The sequence below is a fragment of the Peromyscus californicus genome, unplaced genomic scaffold, assembly GCF_007827085.1.
Source record: "Peromyscus californicus insignis strain IS unplaced genomic scaffold, ASM782708v3 Scaffold_18__1_contigs__length_77618521, whole genome shotgun sequence".
NCBI classification, from domain to species: domain Eukaryota; kingdom Metazoa; phylum Chordata; class Mammalia; order Rodentia; family Cricetidae; genus Peromyscus; species Peromyscus californicus.
This window is the reverse complement of record NW_026294480.1, coordinates 58,599,179-58,613,901: the sequence shown is the minus strand read 5'-3', so window position 1 is coordinate 58,613,901 and position 14,723 is coordinate 58,599,179. Positions and strand designations below refer to the sequence as shown.

Here is a 14,723-nt window from a genome sequence, read left to right as displayed (position 1 = left end):
AAGTCTCCCAGGTTCCTTGCCCAAGTTTCCCAGGTTCCTTGCTCAGTCTCCCAGGTTCCTTGCTCAAGTCTCCCAGGTTTCTTGCTGAGCTGCACTTTCTGAATCGCTGGCAGGAGCTGCTGAAGCCAGAAGACATCTTTTGAATTGTAAGTGGGTTGCAATTAGGCAGAATCTTGGTTCTAGGGCTGTTTGAGAATTTCAGACTCTGGGACTCTGAGGAAGAATAGGCAGGGGGATGATGGCGACACATCCTTTAATCTGCAATGCACCTCGTCCGGGTTTCCTACAGAAGGGCTGTGAAGGCAGTGTCAGCTTCACCTCAACTCCAAACTGCAGCGGCGGCAGGATCAGTCCCGCCTCGGTGCTAGTGACCGGGTCTCTGCTCAGCTAGTGGTGGGACCTCAGCTGTGTCACGTCTCATCTCATGTGTTAGAACCCACAGCAGGGATTGGTGGGGGGGGGGGGGGGGGTGGCTCCAAGAGGTGTTTATTACAGACACAGGCGGATACCACGATCATCTATCTTTCTTTTTTCCTTCCTTCCTTTTTTTTCAACCTTCAAATGCATTATTACTGGAATACATTCTTTGATGTATTTATTGTATAACTGCCAGGATGAGTTTTTGGCAAATCTGAGAGGGACCCTCTACCCATTTCTGTTCCTTCTACCCATCCCACTCTCTCTTAAGTACCAGGGTCTTAATCCCTTACTAGCCCTGTTCCCAGAGAATAATCCAGTGGCCCTCTTCACAGATTGATGTTCAGGAATTACATCAACAGAATGTCTTCTAAGAACATCTTCGTGGGGCTCAGCAGTGCTGGGAATCAGGTCCAGGGCTGTGTGCATGTTAGGCACAGGCTGCATCTCTGAGAGACACTCCCAGTCCTACATTTTAAGCTCTAGTTTGAACCACAGCAAGGGAATCAGAGTGTCACTGTGCAAGCTGAGAAGAGTTGAGAAGAGAAGGTGATGGATCCTCCCAGCTTGCCAGTGGACATGTGTAGGGCCACCCTAAAACCAGTACCTGTCACAACAGCACTGAACCCTGAGTAAGACTAATGATGTGAGACTCACAATTAGGCAAAAGTCACAGATACACACACCCACACCTACCCAGAATGCACATCGGCCAGGGGAAAGCTGTGTGGTTCCTATTAGGAATGTAGCATACTGGTCAAATTCTGACACTAGAACTTAACCCTAAGTCCTAGCAGCAGAGTGCTTTAAATTAAGTCTGTCCTGCAACCCCCATTTCCCAGGGCTGGTAAATAGTTAAGTATGGGTTCATGGATCAGCCACAGAAAGGCAGCAGCACAGTTAATATTTTAAGCATTTTAGAGTAGAGAGCTAGAAGAAAGTTCTGTGTCTAAAACAGTTTTATCATGCACCCCTCCCCCCCCAAAAAAAACCCCAAACCCTCTTGTCAAATTGGTTACAATACTGCTATTTGTCTAATGTGTTCGCTAAGATTGAGTTCCTGGCTCTCCATCCTAGCAGACAGCTAGACAGTGATATCTGGAGTCTACCTTCACTCTTTCCTTTCCAAGGAAGAAAGCTGTGGCATGGAGGACGTCGGCAGCGTGGGTGGAATTGTGGTAGGCATTGGAGGAGTGGTAATTGGCTTCGATCACTTGCAACCAGGCCCGGAGAGTGGTCTCAGTACAATTTAAAAATTCGCATACTCCAAACCGAGAGAAGACCTTTAAACCCAGGTACACCAGTGGCCTGAAAACAGGAAACAAACACGGGTTCACTGAGTTCAGGGGTCCAGGAAGTGCTTCCTCTAACGGCATTAGAGAATGGAGGAATTTGTGCATGATCACTCAAATGTGCTCCGGGCACAAAAACATTGGCAGCGTTTCCAGCTCCTTCTTTGCAACCAGGTGCCGCCTGGGAGTCAATCCAGATTATTTTTAGGTTATCTGTAAGTCACGAAACCTCTGTTGGCCCCTTTCCACCTCTACTTCCACAGAGTCCTGCATGTGCTTTATGTCTTAAGAAGAGCCTGAGGGCAAAAGGGACGGTTTGAATGGTTTCAGCAGAATCACCTCACTTAGAATTACGTTACTGCATAGATGAGTAGTTAATATTCCACAGACCAACATCCCAGGAAGAAATGTCTTCTCCTAAGACAAAAGAAGCTGCTCATCCTGCTGACAGGATGGGCTCAAAGAAAATCTACGCTACTATCAAATCCCCTTTGTGGGGGAGGTGGGTAGGTGGGTGGGAGGAAGGGAGGGAGAGAGGGAGAGAGAGAATATGAATTACAAATTTGTGTTGCCCGGGCTAGTCTTGAATCCCTGAGCTCAAATAACCCTCTTGCCTCAGTCTCCCAAATTGCTTATGTGTACGACTGAACCTGAATTCCAATCCATTTTTATAGGGCAGAGGGAAGAGAAAACTTCAAACTCCCAGCTCATGGGCACAAAGGAAGTAGCGTGAGGAAGTGCATGCCGGTCCTGTACCTTACCCACAGATACCTCCTCTCCATACAAGAGCATATTTGGGACACATAATTCCATCGAAGTTTCTAGATATGAAGGCTTGAGCGTGGCTGTCACCCCATCCCAGACTTCAAGCAGAGATGTTGCATACCTTTTATGTGTAACTGCTTCCAGTTCAAAGATATTGAAGTCCCAACTTTCCTCATTATCCAGTAACTGGGCGATACTAGGGGGGACATCATTGATGGTTATAGGCATCGAAAGGTGACTGTGACTCTGGTGTACATCTGAGCAGACACAGGGGTAGAGGAGGCAAGTTAGGTGTGGATTCGCCAGTGGCCTAAGCATTTCATTATCTTTAGGGGGGCCACTAGAAACAAAATCTTCAACTTCCACTGGTAGGGAGATTTTAATACCAGGTCTCTTCTCGTGTTATGAAATCTCAAGGCCATAAACAGAAAAATAACTCTAAGGCCCATTTAAATGTATGGAGAATGGCACTCCTTATCTAGTAAGGCTCTGAGAAATCATTTTAACCAGGAGGCTTCGCTTCAAATGTAGACCACAGAGAGGAATAAACTCATGAGACCCATTGGAAGCAACACCAAGACCATCATGGAATAGGAACAGCCCTAGGGGTAGCACAGGCTGAAGCTCAGTTATCAGTAACAAGCGACACATGAACACTTACTCTTTGTGAACACATACTCATTCCCGGACAGTCTTCTCAAGCCGTCCTGGAAGACAGAGATGCAGTTAGATGCATGCTTCGTGCCCATCATCATGCTCTTAAGCTTGTTCCTTAGCAAGAGGCTGAACCCTGACTGGCCCAAGCTGCAGTCCAGGTCAAGGCAGAGTTCAGAAGAGACAGGGGCTCCTCTATCTTCCATAGTACTAGTCCCAGGGGTGAGGGGATGGGGAGAAGCAGTCAGTCATGAGCGCCCGCAGGACTCACATCTGAGCTGTGAGCTAGCTCAGTTTTTATGGCCACTTTCTCTCCTGGCATTGTGAGGCCACATAAATGGAGTCAAAGAAGTGATCTTACTTTGGATATGTGTGATTTTGACCTGTCCAAAGTCCCTTATCTGTACCGAGACATTTTATGATCTCGTGTGTACATCATGAAAAGACCAAGAGCCATATTTGAAGGGAAGCCTTGTAACGTCTTTTTAAACACTGGGCCTTTTTTTCTAACTATGTTTTCTGCTGCGAAGCACAGGCATCGCTGCTAAGCTCTGAGAGACGTGCTTCTGGAGCTGAGATTTTTGAAGAGTGTGATGGGTGATCTTGACCGTCAACTTGGGTGGATCGAGAGCTGCATGAGCTATTAGTAAAACACAGCTGTGCAAGTTTGAGACTTCCTAGAGCTAAGGAGATCAGGAGGCTCTGACCTGATAGCTGTTTCAGTCCACTGACAGACTCAAAATCTGAATGTTAACTATCGAAACTGTTGTGAGGTAGCAGAATTGTGCAAAGCGGGGCTGGCCGTAGGCAGGGGGAGGTTGGTCCCTGGGTGCCCGGGGAGTCTATCGTGCCCTGGTCCCTGCCTGTCGCTGTTTACTCTGCTTCCTGTGCACCACGATGGACCGACCCTTGTGAAACTCTAGGCAGAAATACTCCCTTTTAAGCTGCTTTTGTCCTGGCCATGACCACGACGTGGCCATGAGAGTAAAAGTGGACAGGGTTTCAGTGCCCCGCCGTTTGCCGGCGCTTGAGCCTGAACCAGTCCCTGGGTGCTCTGGAACTTGCCTCCGCTCCAGTGCCTGAATCCCTCGTTATTTAAATCCTTGTATAAAAGTTTCTTGGAATTGCTTGTTATCCTTAGAAAATAAGTGCTAACGTTTAAAGTAGCATTAATTAATGCAGGACTCCCTTGAAGTCACACTTTGGATCTTTGTGGCGAAGATCTTAATCTTCAGAAAACAGATGAGCAGATAGAAAACTTCAGCCACAACTGTTCCGCCTCTGCAGCAAATGTGCATTTCTTGTTTTTCTCCACGTCCCTAAGCCTCATCCAAATGAGGTGGAGTCCCACACAGGCTCCTCCCAGCATCATCCAGACAGAAAGCACAAGATGGTAACAGCAGTGGCGGGGTGGAGGTGGGGGAACAGCTTGTTCTCAGACACAGAGTCCCTTGGTTATAACCCTGAAGGGACTGCCCCTTATCATCACGCTTTAGAAACTGAAGCTACTGCTGCATTGGAACGGGCCAGCCAGTGCCAAGCCTATGGACCAGAAACAACAGAAGGCCACGCCAAGTACAGGTGAGAATGGGCTGGGCAGCCAGTCAACCCAGCTTTTTGGAGGCTGGCTAGAAAAAGAAATCTGCAGAGACCGGGATAACTCAGGGTCATATTTCTTCCCTAGAGAATCCTCCCAGCTCGGCTTCTGAGGAAGGAGCATGATGAAAAGTTGGACTTTCCTTCTTCAGTTGCGGACAGGTGATGTTCAAAGCCAAGAACACAACAATAGGGTAAAGTGGACCTTAGCCATCGGCCTCTGGGTCCACAGCCTAGTTATGTCTCAGATTACTGGCAGGCACGGTCCTCCCATGTCCCTGCTTTGAGCGCAAAAAGCACCATTCTGCTACTGTATGATTAGAAATGGAACTTGAGCTGGGCGGTGGTGGCGCACACCTTTAATCCCAGTACTCAGGAGGCAGAGGCAGGCGGATCTCTGTGAGTTTGAGGCCAGTATGGTCTACAGAGCGAGTTCTAGGAAAGGCAGGACAATTATACAGAAAAACCCTGTCTTGAAAAAAACAAAACAAAATGAAATGGCTGTGAACTTCTCAAAATACAGAACTGTCACTGGAAACAGGTATCATCTAGACACAAACCCTTTCATTAAACAGTCATTCCTTGGAGTCCTCACAGGGGTCTATCTACAGAGCCACCCCTGTCTTAGTAAACCCGGCGGACCATAAGCATCTTCTGTAAGATAGAATCATAACTACACATAATAAATGTACATCCTTCTGTGTAAAATCTTGGGATTGTTTATCGTATCCAACAGTGAAAATGCATGTACTTGTTCCACAAAAATGTACCCCTCCCTTCCTCCTTCCATCTCCCTCCTCTCTCTCTCTCTCTCTCTCTCTCTCTCTCTCTCTCTCTCTCTCTCTCTCTGCCTTTCTCCCTTTCTCTCTTTCTTTCTCCCTCTTTCCCTCTTTGCCTCTCTCCATCCTGTCCTCCCTTCCACAGAGTCTTACTGTGCATTGCTGTGGGATGTCCTGTATGCTGTGAATATATGTTGCTATGATTGATGGATAAATAAAATGCTGATTGGCCAGTAGCCAGGCAGGAAGGATAGTATAGGTGGGACAAGGAGAGAGGAGAATTCTGGGAAGTGTAAGGCTGAGGTGGAGAGACGCTGGCAGCCACCACGAGGAGAAGCATGATGTAAGATACCCGTAAGTCACAAGTCACGTGGCAACTTATAGATTAATAGAAATGGGTTAATTTAAGATGTAAGAACAGATAGCAAGAAGCCTGCCACGGCCATACAGCACACAGGTGCTTCTGCTACCTGAGGCCATAGTGCACTGTGAAGACTCTAGAGGGTATGAGCCAGCACTGTGCATTTCTGGTTTTTCCTTATCACTTACAGTCATCAGACCTCCAACAAGATCACTGGTGTGAGGGTCTTCATCTTTGGTTCCGAGCTGAGGGGAGTACAGTTCTGTGGTCCGTAAAATTTCTAGAACTCTGTCCAAGGCTTCTGCTACTGTAACTGGGCTGTTCTCTTGAGCTGCGTTGATTATATTTATAACCTAAGAAAGCCAAAAGAGAAAGAATAAACTTGAGGATACTACTTACTTCTCAGAAGTCAGACATATTCAGAAGAAATCAGTGACCACACGCCTAGCTTAGAGGGCACTCACTTCACCTTCCTTTCTGAAGCATGCTCTACAGCCCACACCGCCCCGTGGTATCCCACCTCAGGACCCTGCTTCCCAGGATCCTTTGCTGACGACCTACCCTAGCTCTCCTCCATAGGTTGGAGTTCCTTAGATATAGGTTTGGGTCTCTATCTCTCTTAGATATAGGCCATTCCAGAAATGACCTTTCATTTCCATGACTCTGGGCACACACACAATCCACAATGAGATCCATAATGAGATTTTCAAGTTTACGTTCCAGACTCCAGACTTGGAGAGTTTCAAAAGCCTTACTAACTCACCTACTACAATATCTTCTGTGCCTAAAATCAAAGCCCAGCCTTATCCCCCTTCTCACAAATCAAGCAAATGGTAATATCATGAGAGACCAGCTCTTCCCCTGGGCTGAAGACAAGTACTCTTCTAACCAAGGCCTGCTCTGTCCCTCACACATCTTTCCTCATTTCTCAACCCATCCTTGCAACTCACCAAGTCCAAGTGGTTCTCCCCCTAGACATTTTCTGATCTCTTTCTTTCTCCCCACCTCTACCACCTCAATGCTAGCCAAACTGCCACTACCATTTCTTGCCTGCAATTCCAGAAAAGGCCCAAATGATCTTTTCCCTTGTTTTGATCTGACCACTTCCTACCCATCCTTAGCATGGTGACTGAACTCTTTACAGGGGCATGTGGACCTGACCATGTCGTATCTATCTAAACTCCTTCAAAGGTTTTTACTACACACAAGATACAAACCACCTATTTTTGGTCCAAGTGACCAGAATGAACAGAGCCAATATAGCTCTGCCATAATCATCTCGCCTCTGCTGGCCACACCCCAGGCTCCTGGCTTCTGCTCAGTCCTGTGGACCATTTCCGTGCAACTTCAGCGATGGACCTTCTCCATGCTGGGCCTTGCTGCTCCCGCCCCAGAAGTCTCCCTCTTACCAATGTGATTCTCAGGCTTTAGTTTGGCTGCAAACATGACTTCCCCCAGCCTTCCTCTAGACGTACTCTGACGTCTCTCACAGAGCCCTTCATGGCACTGACTGGATTGTGTAACCACGTCTGTTTATTATGTGTTTGCTTAATACCTGTCTTTCCCACGAGGTTGTTAACTCTGATCTAGAGCACAACCCAGGCCTGAGCACCAGCTGTGCAGTGGAGGTAGCAGCTGTCACTTACCTTTGTGATGGGGGCCTCTATGGTCATGGAGTGGATCCTTGCCATGGATGGGTAGCGTCGATTCTGTAGGCTTGGAGCTGGAGAGAAGGCAGGGCAGTTTTATCTGGAGCTAGTGGTTTGGTTTAGGTTAAATATAGCTGAGAAGTCCTCTCATAGATGAGGCCTTGTTCTTCTAGGACCTCCTTCCCCACAATTCAGTGCATTTGACCATCCCTTGTCCCTACAGGGCTGACCACTCAGCCCCACAAGCATGGAAGGTGCTCTGTCTGACAGTCTAATGGTGGAGGGCTTGGCATGACCCACTCCCCAGGGGGATTCTGAGAAGGCTAATAGACACTGATGCCTTGTCTCTATAGCCCAGAGACGTCACAGGATTCCCTTTCCCATGGTCACTAAAACCTCTTTCAGATAGTCCTGCCCTTTCCTTCCAGAGACACAGGACACATGAGTGTGCACCTGCCCCATGTCAGAACTGGAGAATAAGTGTCTCCGTATGAACTGGCCAGCCATGCTCCTTCCTCAGCCATCAGGTTCATGATGCTCAGAACCTAATGGTTCTGACTCTAACTGGGACAGACTGATTTTAAAATGACTTTGTTTTTTGAGTAGGTGACTCTTAGATGTGGTTTAAGATTCAAATAGTAGAAGCCTTCCTTTAAAGGCCTGTCTTCATCAACTCTTTAACCTTCCCTGTGGGGCACCCTAGAGGTCAGACCAGCTCCAAAGAGGGGAGCTTTATCGAGTCACCCTCAATGGGGCTCTAGAATCCGGGGTTCAGCCATTGCCAGCCTCTGTTGTACTTCCCAGTTCCCACCTTTCCTGTGTGGGACCACAGAGCTGCTCTATGGTCCAGCCTGGGTCAGATGCCCTCAGCCATTGTCCTCTCTAATATGCTCTGTCTATCTCATGATCCTGCTCTCTGTGACTTGCATGCCACCTGCCAGTCTGTCCTGCTCTGCAGATTCTCTAGCTTGTCTCTAGGGTCTTCAGTCCTTCCATTGCGACCCAAAGGACTGGGAAGTCTGTCACTTCCTTCCCCTGACCTTTCCATTTATTCTTTTAAACTACACCCTCCCCTCCATCACAGGACTAATGATTCCTTCTCAGGCCCTTGGAACTGCCTTTCCAGTTGCCAAATTAAAACAAATCTAATGTGGGCTGGAATGTGGTTCAGTGGTACAGAGCTTGCCTAACGTGTATGAGATCCTGGGTTCTATCCTCAGCACCACAGGAAAACCAGACAGACACACACACACACACACACACACACACACACACACACACACACACACACACAACCTGCTCTCTACTCTCCAGCTCACATTCTGCAGCTCCCTTCCACTCCATTCTCTTTCCTTCTGGGCTCTTGGAATACCACTCCCACATTTTCTCTCTCCTCCCACATTCCTCTGTTTCTCACAAGGGTGCACCTGCAGATTTGACTCAGACCCTCTGCTCTTTGCCCTCCCACAAGCGCTCACATGTGCACAGCCCTTGGCAAAGCCTCTCTGCAGCCCCAGAAACTTCAGCCCTGCCCTTGCCCTTGCCCTTCCCCAACCTCAGCCCCAGCCCCTGCCCCTGCCCCAGCCCCCGCCCCTGACCCCGCCTCAGCCCCTGCCCCTGCCCTGGCCTTGTCCTGCTCTGCAGCTTCCCAGGCACCCTCTTCCCCTCAGGCCCAAATGAGATACACCTGCCGACCCTGGCACTTCTGTGTCTCCCATCCTCCCGACTCCCGGGAATGACTTTGCAGGTTGATGCTGCCCTTTCCACCCCCACAAATCCAGCTGGTTACGTGGGCTTGATTCATTAAACTCACAGAGTGTTTCCTGAGATCCTGACTCACTTTCCGGCCTTTCATTAATGGGTGTGTGTTAAGTCTAGGAAGCCAGGACCCTGCCTGGCCCCTGCCACCAGCACCCAAGGATGACCTTGCCTAGAGGCTGAAACTGCTTGGCTTGTGTAGTCATGTGGTCTGACACACGTTGGGCCACCCATGGTCCCCTCAGGGAGAAGAAAACGACTCTAGCAGGCCAAGGTGTAAGGAATACATGTAAGGCCTAGGGTGAACAACCCTGGTCAGGAGTGATAAGCAATAGAATGATGTAAGTAAACCACAAATGGAGTAGTGATGAGCTATAAGCTATGTGTGGAAGTAGGGGTAAGACTAGAAACCCAGCCTGGAAAGAATATAAAAGATGAAGCCTCAGACCCGACCAACAGAGCTCGTCAGGCCCTCACGTGAAACGACTCTCCTCCGCCAGAGACATGAGATCCTGTCCCCAGTGCAGATGTGGCTGACCTGAGGAAGGCTGACCCAAGATCCAGAGGAACAGACGTAGCGAGTCCGGACCTGTACACCCGGAGAGGTACTCCTGCTTCCATTTGAAAGACAGGATGAATATTGCTTGTAATCTTACTGTGTGAATAAATGAGTGTTATACCAAGTCTGAATCAAGAGTGATTATTCTTCCCCCGTAACTGGGGTATGTGCTTGCTACACAAGGGAATTTATTTACTTAAATCCTAAAATGTTCTCCATTTATCGGAAGAAAAGTCTACTCCAGTTGCAATCTTTTCTCCTTGGAGTTTCTATGTGGATGAAATGTTTGCTCGTTCCCTCTGTCATTTTCTACACTTTCAAAAGGTCAAGGATATCGGAGGAACTTCTTACCATCGCTGCCTCGAGAAGATATTGATTTCACATCAATGGACTCTTTCCTTCGGCTCTTGTGTCTGAATGAATGAGGCTCTGGGGAGTTCAGAGGAGAGACAGAGGTCAGCTGTCAGCGTATTAGAGTGCGAACTTACACCTTTCCCCTTATGCTCTAAAGAAGATTTGAAGCTCTAGAAAGCAAATTCAAGAATCGAGAAACTACTTTCTCTTCAAATCAACACAAAATGATCAGTCACACACAACATGACCTAGTGCGAAAACAATGTCTTTTTCTTCTGGGACTACGTTACATTGTGGAAGCAGTGTTTGTTATGGGCTATTTAGTGCCATAACTAAAACGTCATCCTGAAAATAAAACTTAAAGGAAATGTTTGAGGGGTTCATCTTGACTAAAGGGCTCCACTCGCCTGGGTAGGGAAGCTCTTAGGAGAATAGGCAGGGAGAAATACAATCCTAATGAAATCCATAGATATTTGCATTGAGAAGCTAGTTGGGACAAGTCTGGGACACTTCTGAAAGTCAGGCATCCATCTACCTTCTCTGGGAATGGATTTCATCAAGTGACTGTGTCCTGCTGACCATGGGAAGGGGGACTCAACACTGAAATGTTCTGTGGTGCTGATGCCAGAATCACACATCACCAATGAACACCAGGTTGTTAAAAGATGCCAAGGTGACAGTGTTGGCCTCAGAAATGTGCCCTGCGGGCACATTTGCTTCCTGAGAGTAACTCCTGAATGAGAAGTGTAACCATAAAACAGAACCACTCTGAAGAGAAGGCAATTCAAGAGCCAGCAGGAGGAGTGTAGTTCTCAGGGGCCATTAAATAAGGAGATGTAAGCAGGAAAACCACCACGGTGCCACAATGCTCACTTCCATAAGAGTTGCCTGTGGCACCAAAAAGGTTGAGGCAGCCTAATACTGAAGAAACCAACTCTAGAGGCAAACTGTGCAGGTTCTGGCTTAGTTTGCCAAAGAGTAGCTGTACAGCCTTGGAGACGTTACTTAACTGTTTTGTGTCTCAGCATCTGCAAAGGGGATAATTAGAGTTTCTCATTCAGAGGCTGTTGTGGGCAGTACCTGAGTTAATCCCCGAGCAGCCCTTAGAATAGTGCCTGCCACACAGTAAGCCTACAGAGTGTACCTGCTATCGATTACATTGGTTCGTTTGTACAACACACAAAAATGATTCAAAGCTAGATGCTATTATTCTTCCTGATTTCATCTCTTAGATTCTAAGACTTGACAGCAACAGAACTAGTTATGTCTGAAGAAGTTTTTCTTCAGTGAGGTGCATTTAAATTCGAGAATTCATTGTTCATTCTTTTTTTCTCTATATAATTCTGGCTGTCCTAGTACTCACTCAATAGACCAGGCTGGCCCTGAACTCACAGAGATCTGCCTGCCTCTACCTCCTGAGTGCTGGGATTAAAGGCATGCACCACCACCACCTGGGTCATTATTCATTCTTAACAGATGCCCATAGAATGAAGTAAAATTTTTAATCATAGAAAAGAACTCAGTGGCAAAGGGACTCTGCCTCCCATTAAAAATAGTTACTTACTGAGAACCTACTGTGCATCAGACATTGTGCTGTGTACTTTAAATATAACGATGATCTCATTTAACAATTACATCCTTTCTGAAGGTTACATAGTCCTAGTCCCAGGATACCCACAAGGAATTGAGACTGGAAAGACTAGGAGGGTAGGACAAGGTTAAAGAACTGATAAGCAGTGGACTGTATGCTTCCCAGGAGGGAGACCTTTAACTGATGAAGGACCTCTGAGCATTGGCTGAGTGTCTATGATGTGCAAGGTCATGCTAGGCACTGTAAGGGACAGGGGGATACTTATTGCAGCTTTTTGGGTAGTACCTTCTAAATGTGATATAAATTAACGGAAATATTTGAGAGAGGGTGCCCGCACATGAATCGTCATTGTACCAGTCAAGGTTGTTCTGGCCTAGGAAACATTCGAAAGGAGAAGAAAGATGGTCTACAGCTAAGTGCATCTTCTTTGGTCATCACAGCAACGAGGCAGGTGCTGTTAATTCACTTTGCAAATGAAATTCTGAAGGCCAGAAAGCGCAAATGAATTCATTCAGTGTAGGCTAACTGTCATTATTCTGGAATCAAGGAGAAGAACTGTCCAACTAATCCAGGGTCTAATCAGGTGCCCAGACAGAAGAGAATGGTTGAAGGCCATCGTTACAGGAGAAAGAAGATTTGCAAAGCTTTTGTAATTAACTTTTTCCCTCTCCAGTGGTCAGATAATTCTAGGCCTTCCACCAAGCAGATTTCCACCAAGTCACCCTTTCACTTTGTAGATAAAGAAACCAGAGATCTGACTGTTGTTCAAGGTCTAAGATATGAGTAGGGAGCTGAAATGGAAACCCAGTGCTTAGCCTCCTGGATCAGCGTCCAGCCACATTTCCATTTGGAAAAGCAGTCACCAACTACTACTGAGAAAGGGAAGCAAACATGGGCAATCCCTAACTGTGCTCTCACCTGTCCTTGATGGTCTGCCTTTCCTCTAGACCACTCTATGCTGGCTTCATCTGCTCTACATGGTCTCTAGCCAATAAAAGAAAATCCAGAAGGGGAGGGCCTTAGGAGGGAAGGCTACCACAAACCAAGAGATTTGTAAAGGATTCCTGCTGTCCCTCTGGCTCTCTAACCCTCCAATACCAGCACTTAGATTTCCAGCAGTCCCCATTCTAGGAGGAAAAATGTCATCTTGAACCCCTTCTGAGCAAAGATAAACTGGGTCGACCAAGCACCCCTCAGCAGAGAGTAAACATTCAATGCTCTCACCTGTTTGGGAGTTATCCCCGGAATCACGATGGATCCTGTGAATCTAGAGTCAGTCCGAAGTTTGGGTAAGAGAGAGAGAGAGAGAGAGAGAGAGAGAGAGAGAGAGAGAGAGAGAGAGAGAGATTGTATGTCATTTGTCGAATTCCACAACTTAGTTAAAAGGCTCTGAAGACTTCCAGAAAGCAAGGTGTTGCACGCATTGCATGACAGGATGAGAGACACACACCAAGTGTAAGACCACAAATGCTCTATTGCTTTCAGACACTCGGTCAGGAGCCTAAGAGCAGGAAAGGGCCCAAGGGCGGAACTCTCCAGGTAGACCTAAATCTCCCGCTAGCTAGCAGCTCATCTTGACAGTCTGTAGAAATGCTGAAGGACAAAGGCCAGGACTCAAGTCAGATTTTAATAACCCAATATGTAACCTGCTTGTTTCAGGCAGGTCACGTTTGTTTTCTGAAATACAAAGTCCGGCTTACATCTAAAATTTCTGTGTTTTAGAACTGTTCCTGAAATGTTCCTCAATTGCTGGCAGAGTCAATTGATGAACCATTTCCTCACGAGGCCTGAACTTTAGCTGCCACTTTGCACCTAGTTCTTTTTCTCATTATCAGGTTTGCTTCATGCTAATGATTTGGTGCAAATGTTCAATAGACATCGGCCAAATGACCCAACGAAGTCATCAACACGAGGAAGAACACACATGCGTTTCATGGATTCTGCATCTCTTGCATTTACAATTGACTAAGGCCCTGCTGGTGGGCACATTGCCATTCACACTTAGAATCCCACTGCTTCTCTGCTAAATCCATCTGCTTCCATCCAGGGCTTGGGCCAGCCAACCTGTGCAGCACTCAGTGCAGAGGCAAGGTTAAGTTTTAACAAGACAGGAGACTGAGGGGGGGGGGGGGGCGGGGAATGACTGACAGTGAAGGAAGACTAGCGTGACTTTGCATCATCTGTGATGGCCGGGAAGCTTCCTTATGTTAGACATAGGCAAAATGTCCCAGGCTTCATTGAACCATTGAAGAATAACAAGGTAGGGCTGGGGAGATGGTTTGGTCGGTAAAGTGCCTGCCACATAAGCTCTGAGTTCAGATATCTAGGATCCGTGTAAAAATCTAGATGTGGTGATGTGCGTCTGTTATCCCAGTGCTATGGGGTAGAGAGAGGCCTGCAGCCCATTGGCCAGCCAGTCAAACTCAATCCATAAGCTCCAGATTCAGTGAGATACCCTCTCGCAAAAAAATAAGATAGAGGGTGACTAGGAAGAAACTCATATCAACTTATGGCCTCCACAGGCATCCATGTGTGAACCTGTATGCACACACCCACATAAGCATGCACACAAACACACAAAAACAGCCAGGCCAACTGAGGTGTTAAAATGAGGCTTCCTACAAAACCCTTCTGCTCGGTCCATTTCACATCTTCACAAAATGTCCATACAGAATCCATGGCCCACCTGTGATATCTCGGTCATGTTAGTCATGGCTGTTGACTCTCACCCCATAATTATGGCACCTTTTATGATTTCTTCCATGAACATCATTTCATGTTTTCCTTCAGGATTAAAGACCGTGTTCTACAAAGCCACCAAGCTCAATGCACATTTTTATATGTTCAATATGAATAAAACCCTTGCCTCATTCTTTCTCCTCAGTCAGTTCTCACTTAAAAGCTTTCTGTCTTTAACCAACATACATACGCCTCTAGGAGCAAAGCCC

General features: G+C 47.1%; 1 protein-coding gene across 8 annotated transcripts in view; it reads right to left on the bottom strand.

Moving 5' to 3' along the window:
- Positions 1-14,723, bottom strand: part of Pde8b (phosphodiesterase 8B) — a 226,730-nt gene that overhangs the window by 18,958 nt on the left and 193,049 nt on the right. For all 8 annotated transcript variants that reach the window (XM_052743543.1, XM_052743544.1, XM_052743538.1 and 5 more), the window contains 7 exons: positions 13,000-13,042; positions 10,182-10,259; positions 7,511-7,587; positions 6,053-6,217; positions 3,136-3,181; positions 2,596-2,731; positions 1,527-1,725 (listed from right to left, as the gene is read on the bottom strand). In XM_052743543.1, coding sequence (XP_052599503.1) covers positions 1,527-1,725; positions 2,596-2,731; positions 3,136-3,181; positions 6,053-6,217; positions 7,511-7,587; positions 10,182-10,259; positions 13,000-13,042 — 744 coding nt within the window. The remainder of the gene's footprint in view (positions 1-1,526; positions 1,726-2,595; positions 2,732-3,135; positions 3,182-6,052; positions 6,218-7,510; positions 7,588-10,181; positions 10,260-12,999; positions 13,043-14,723) is intronic.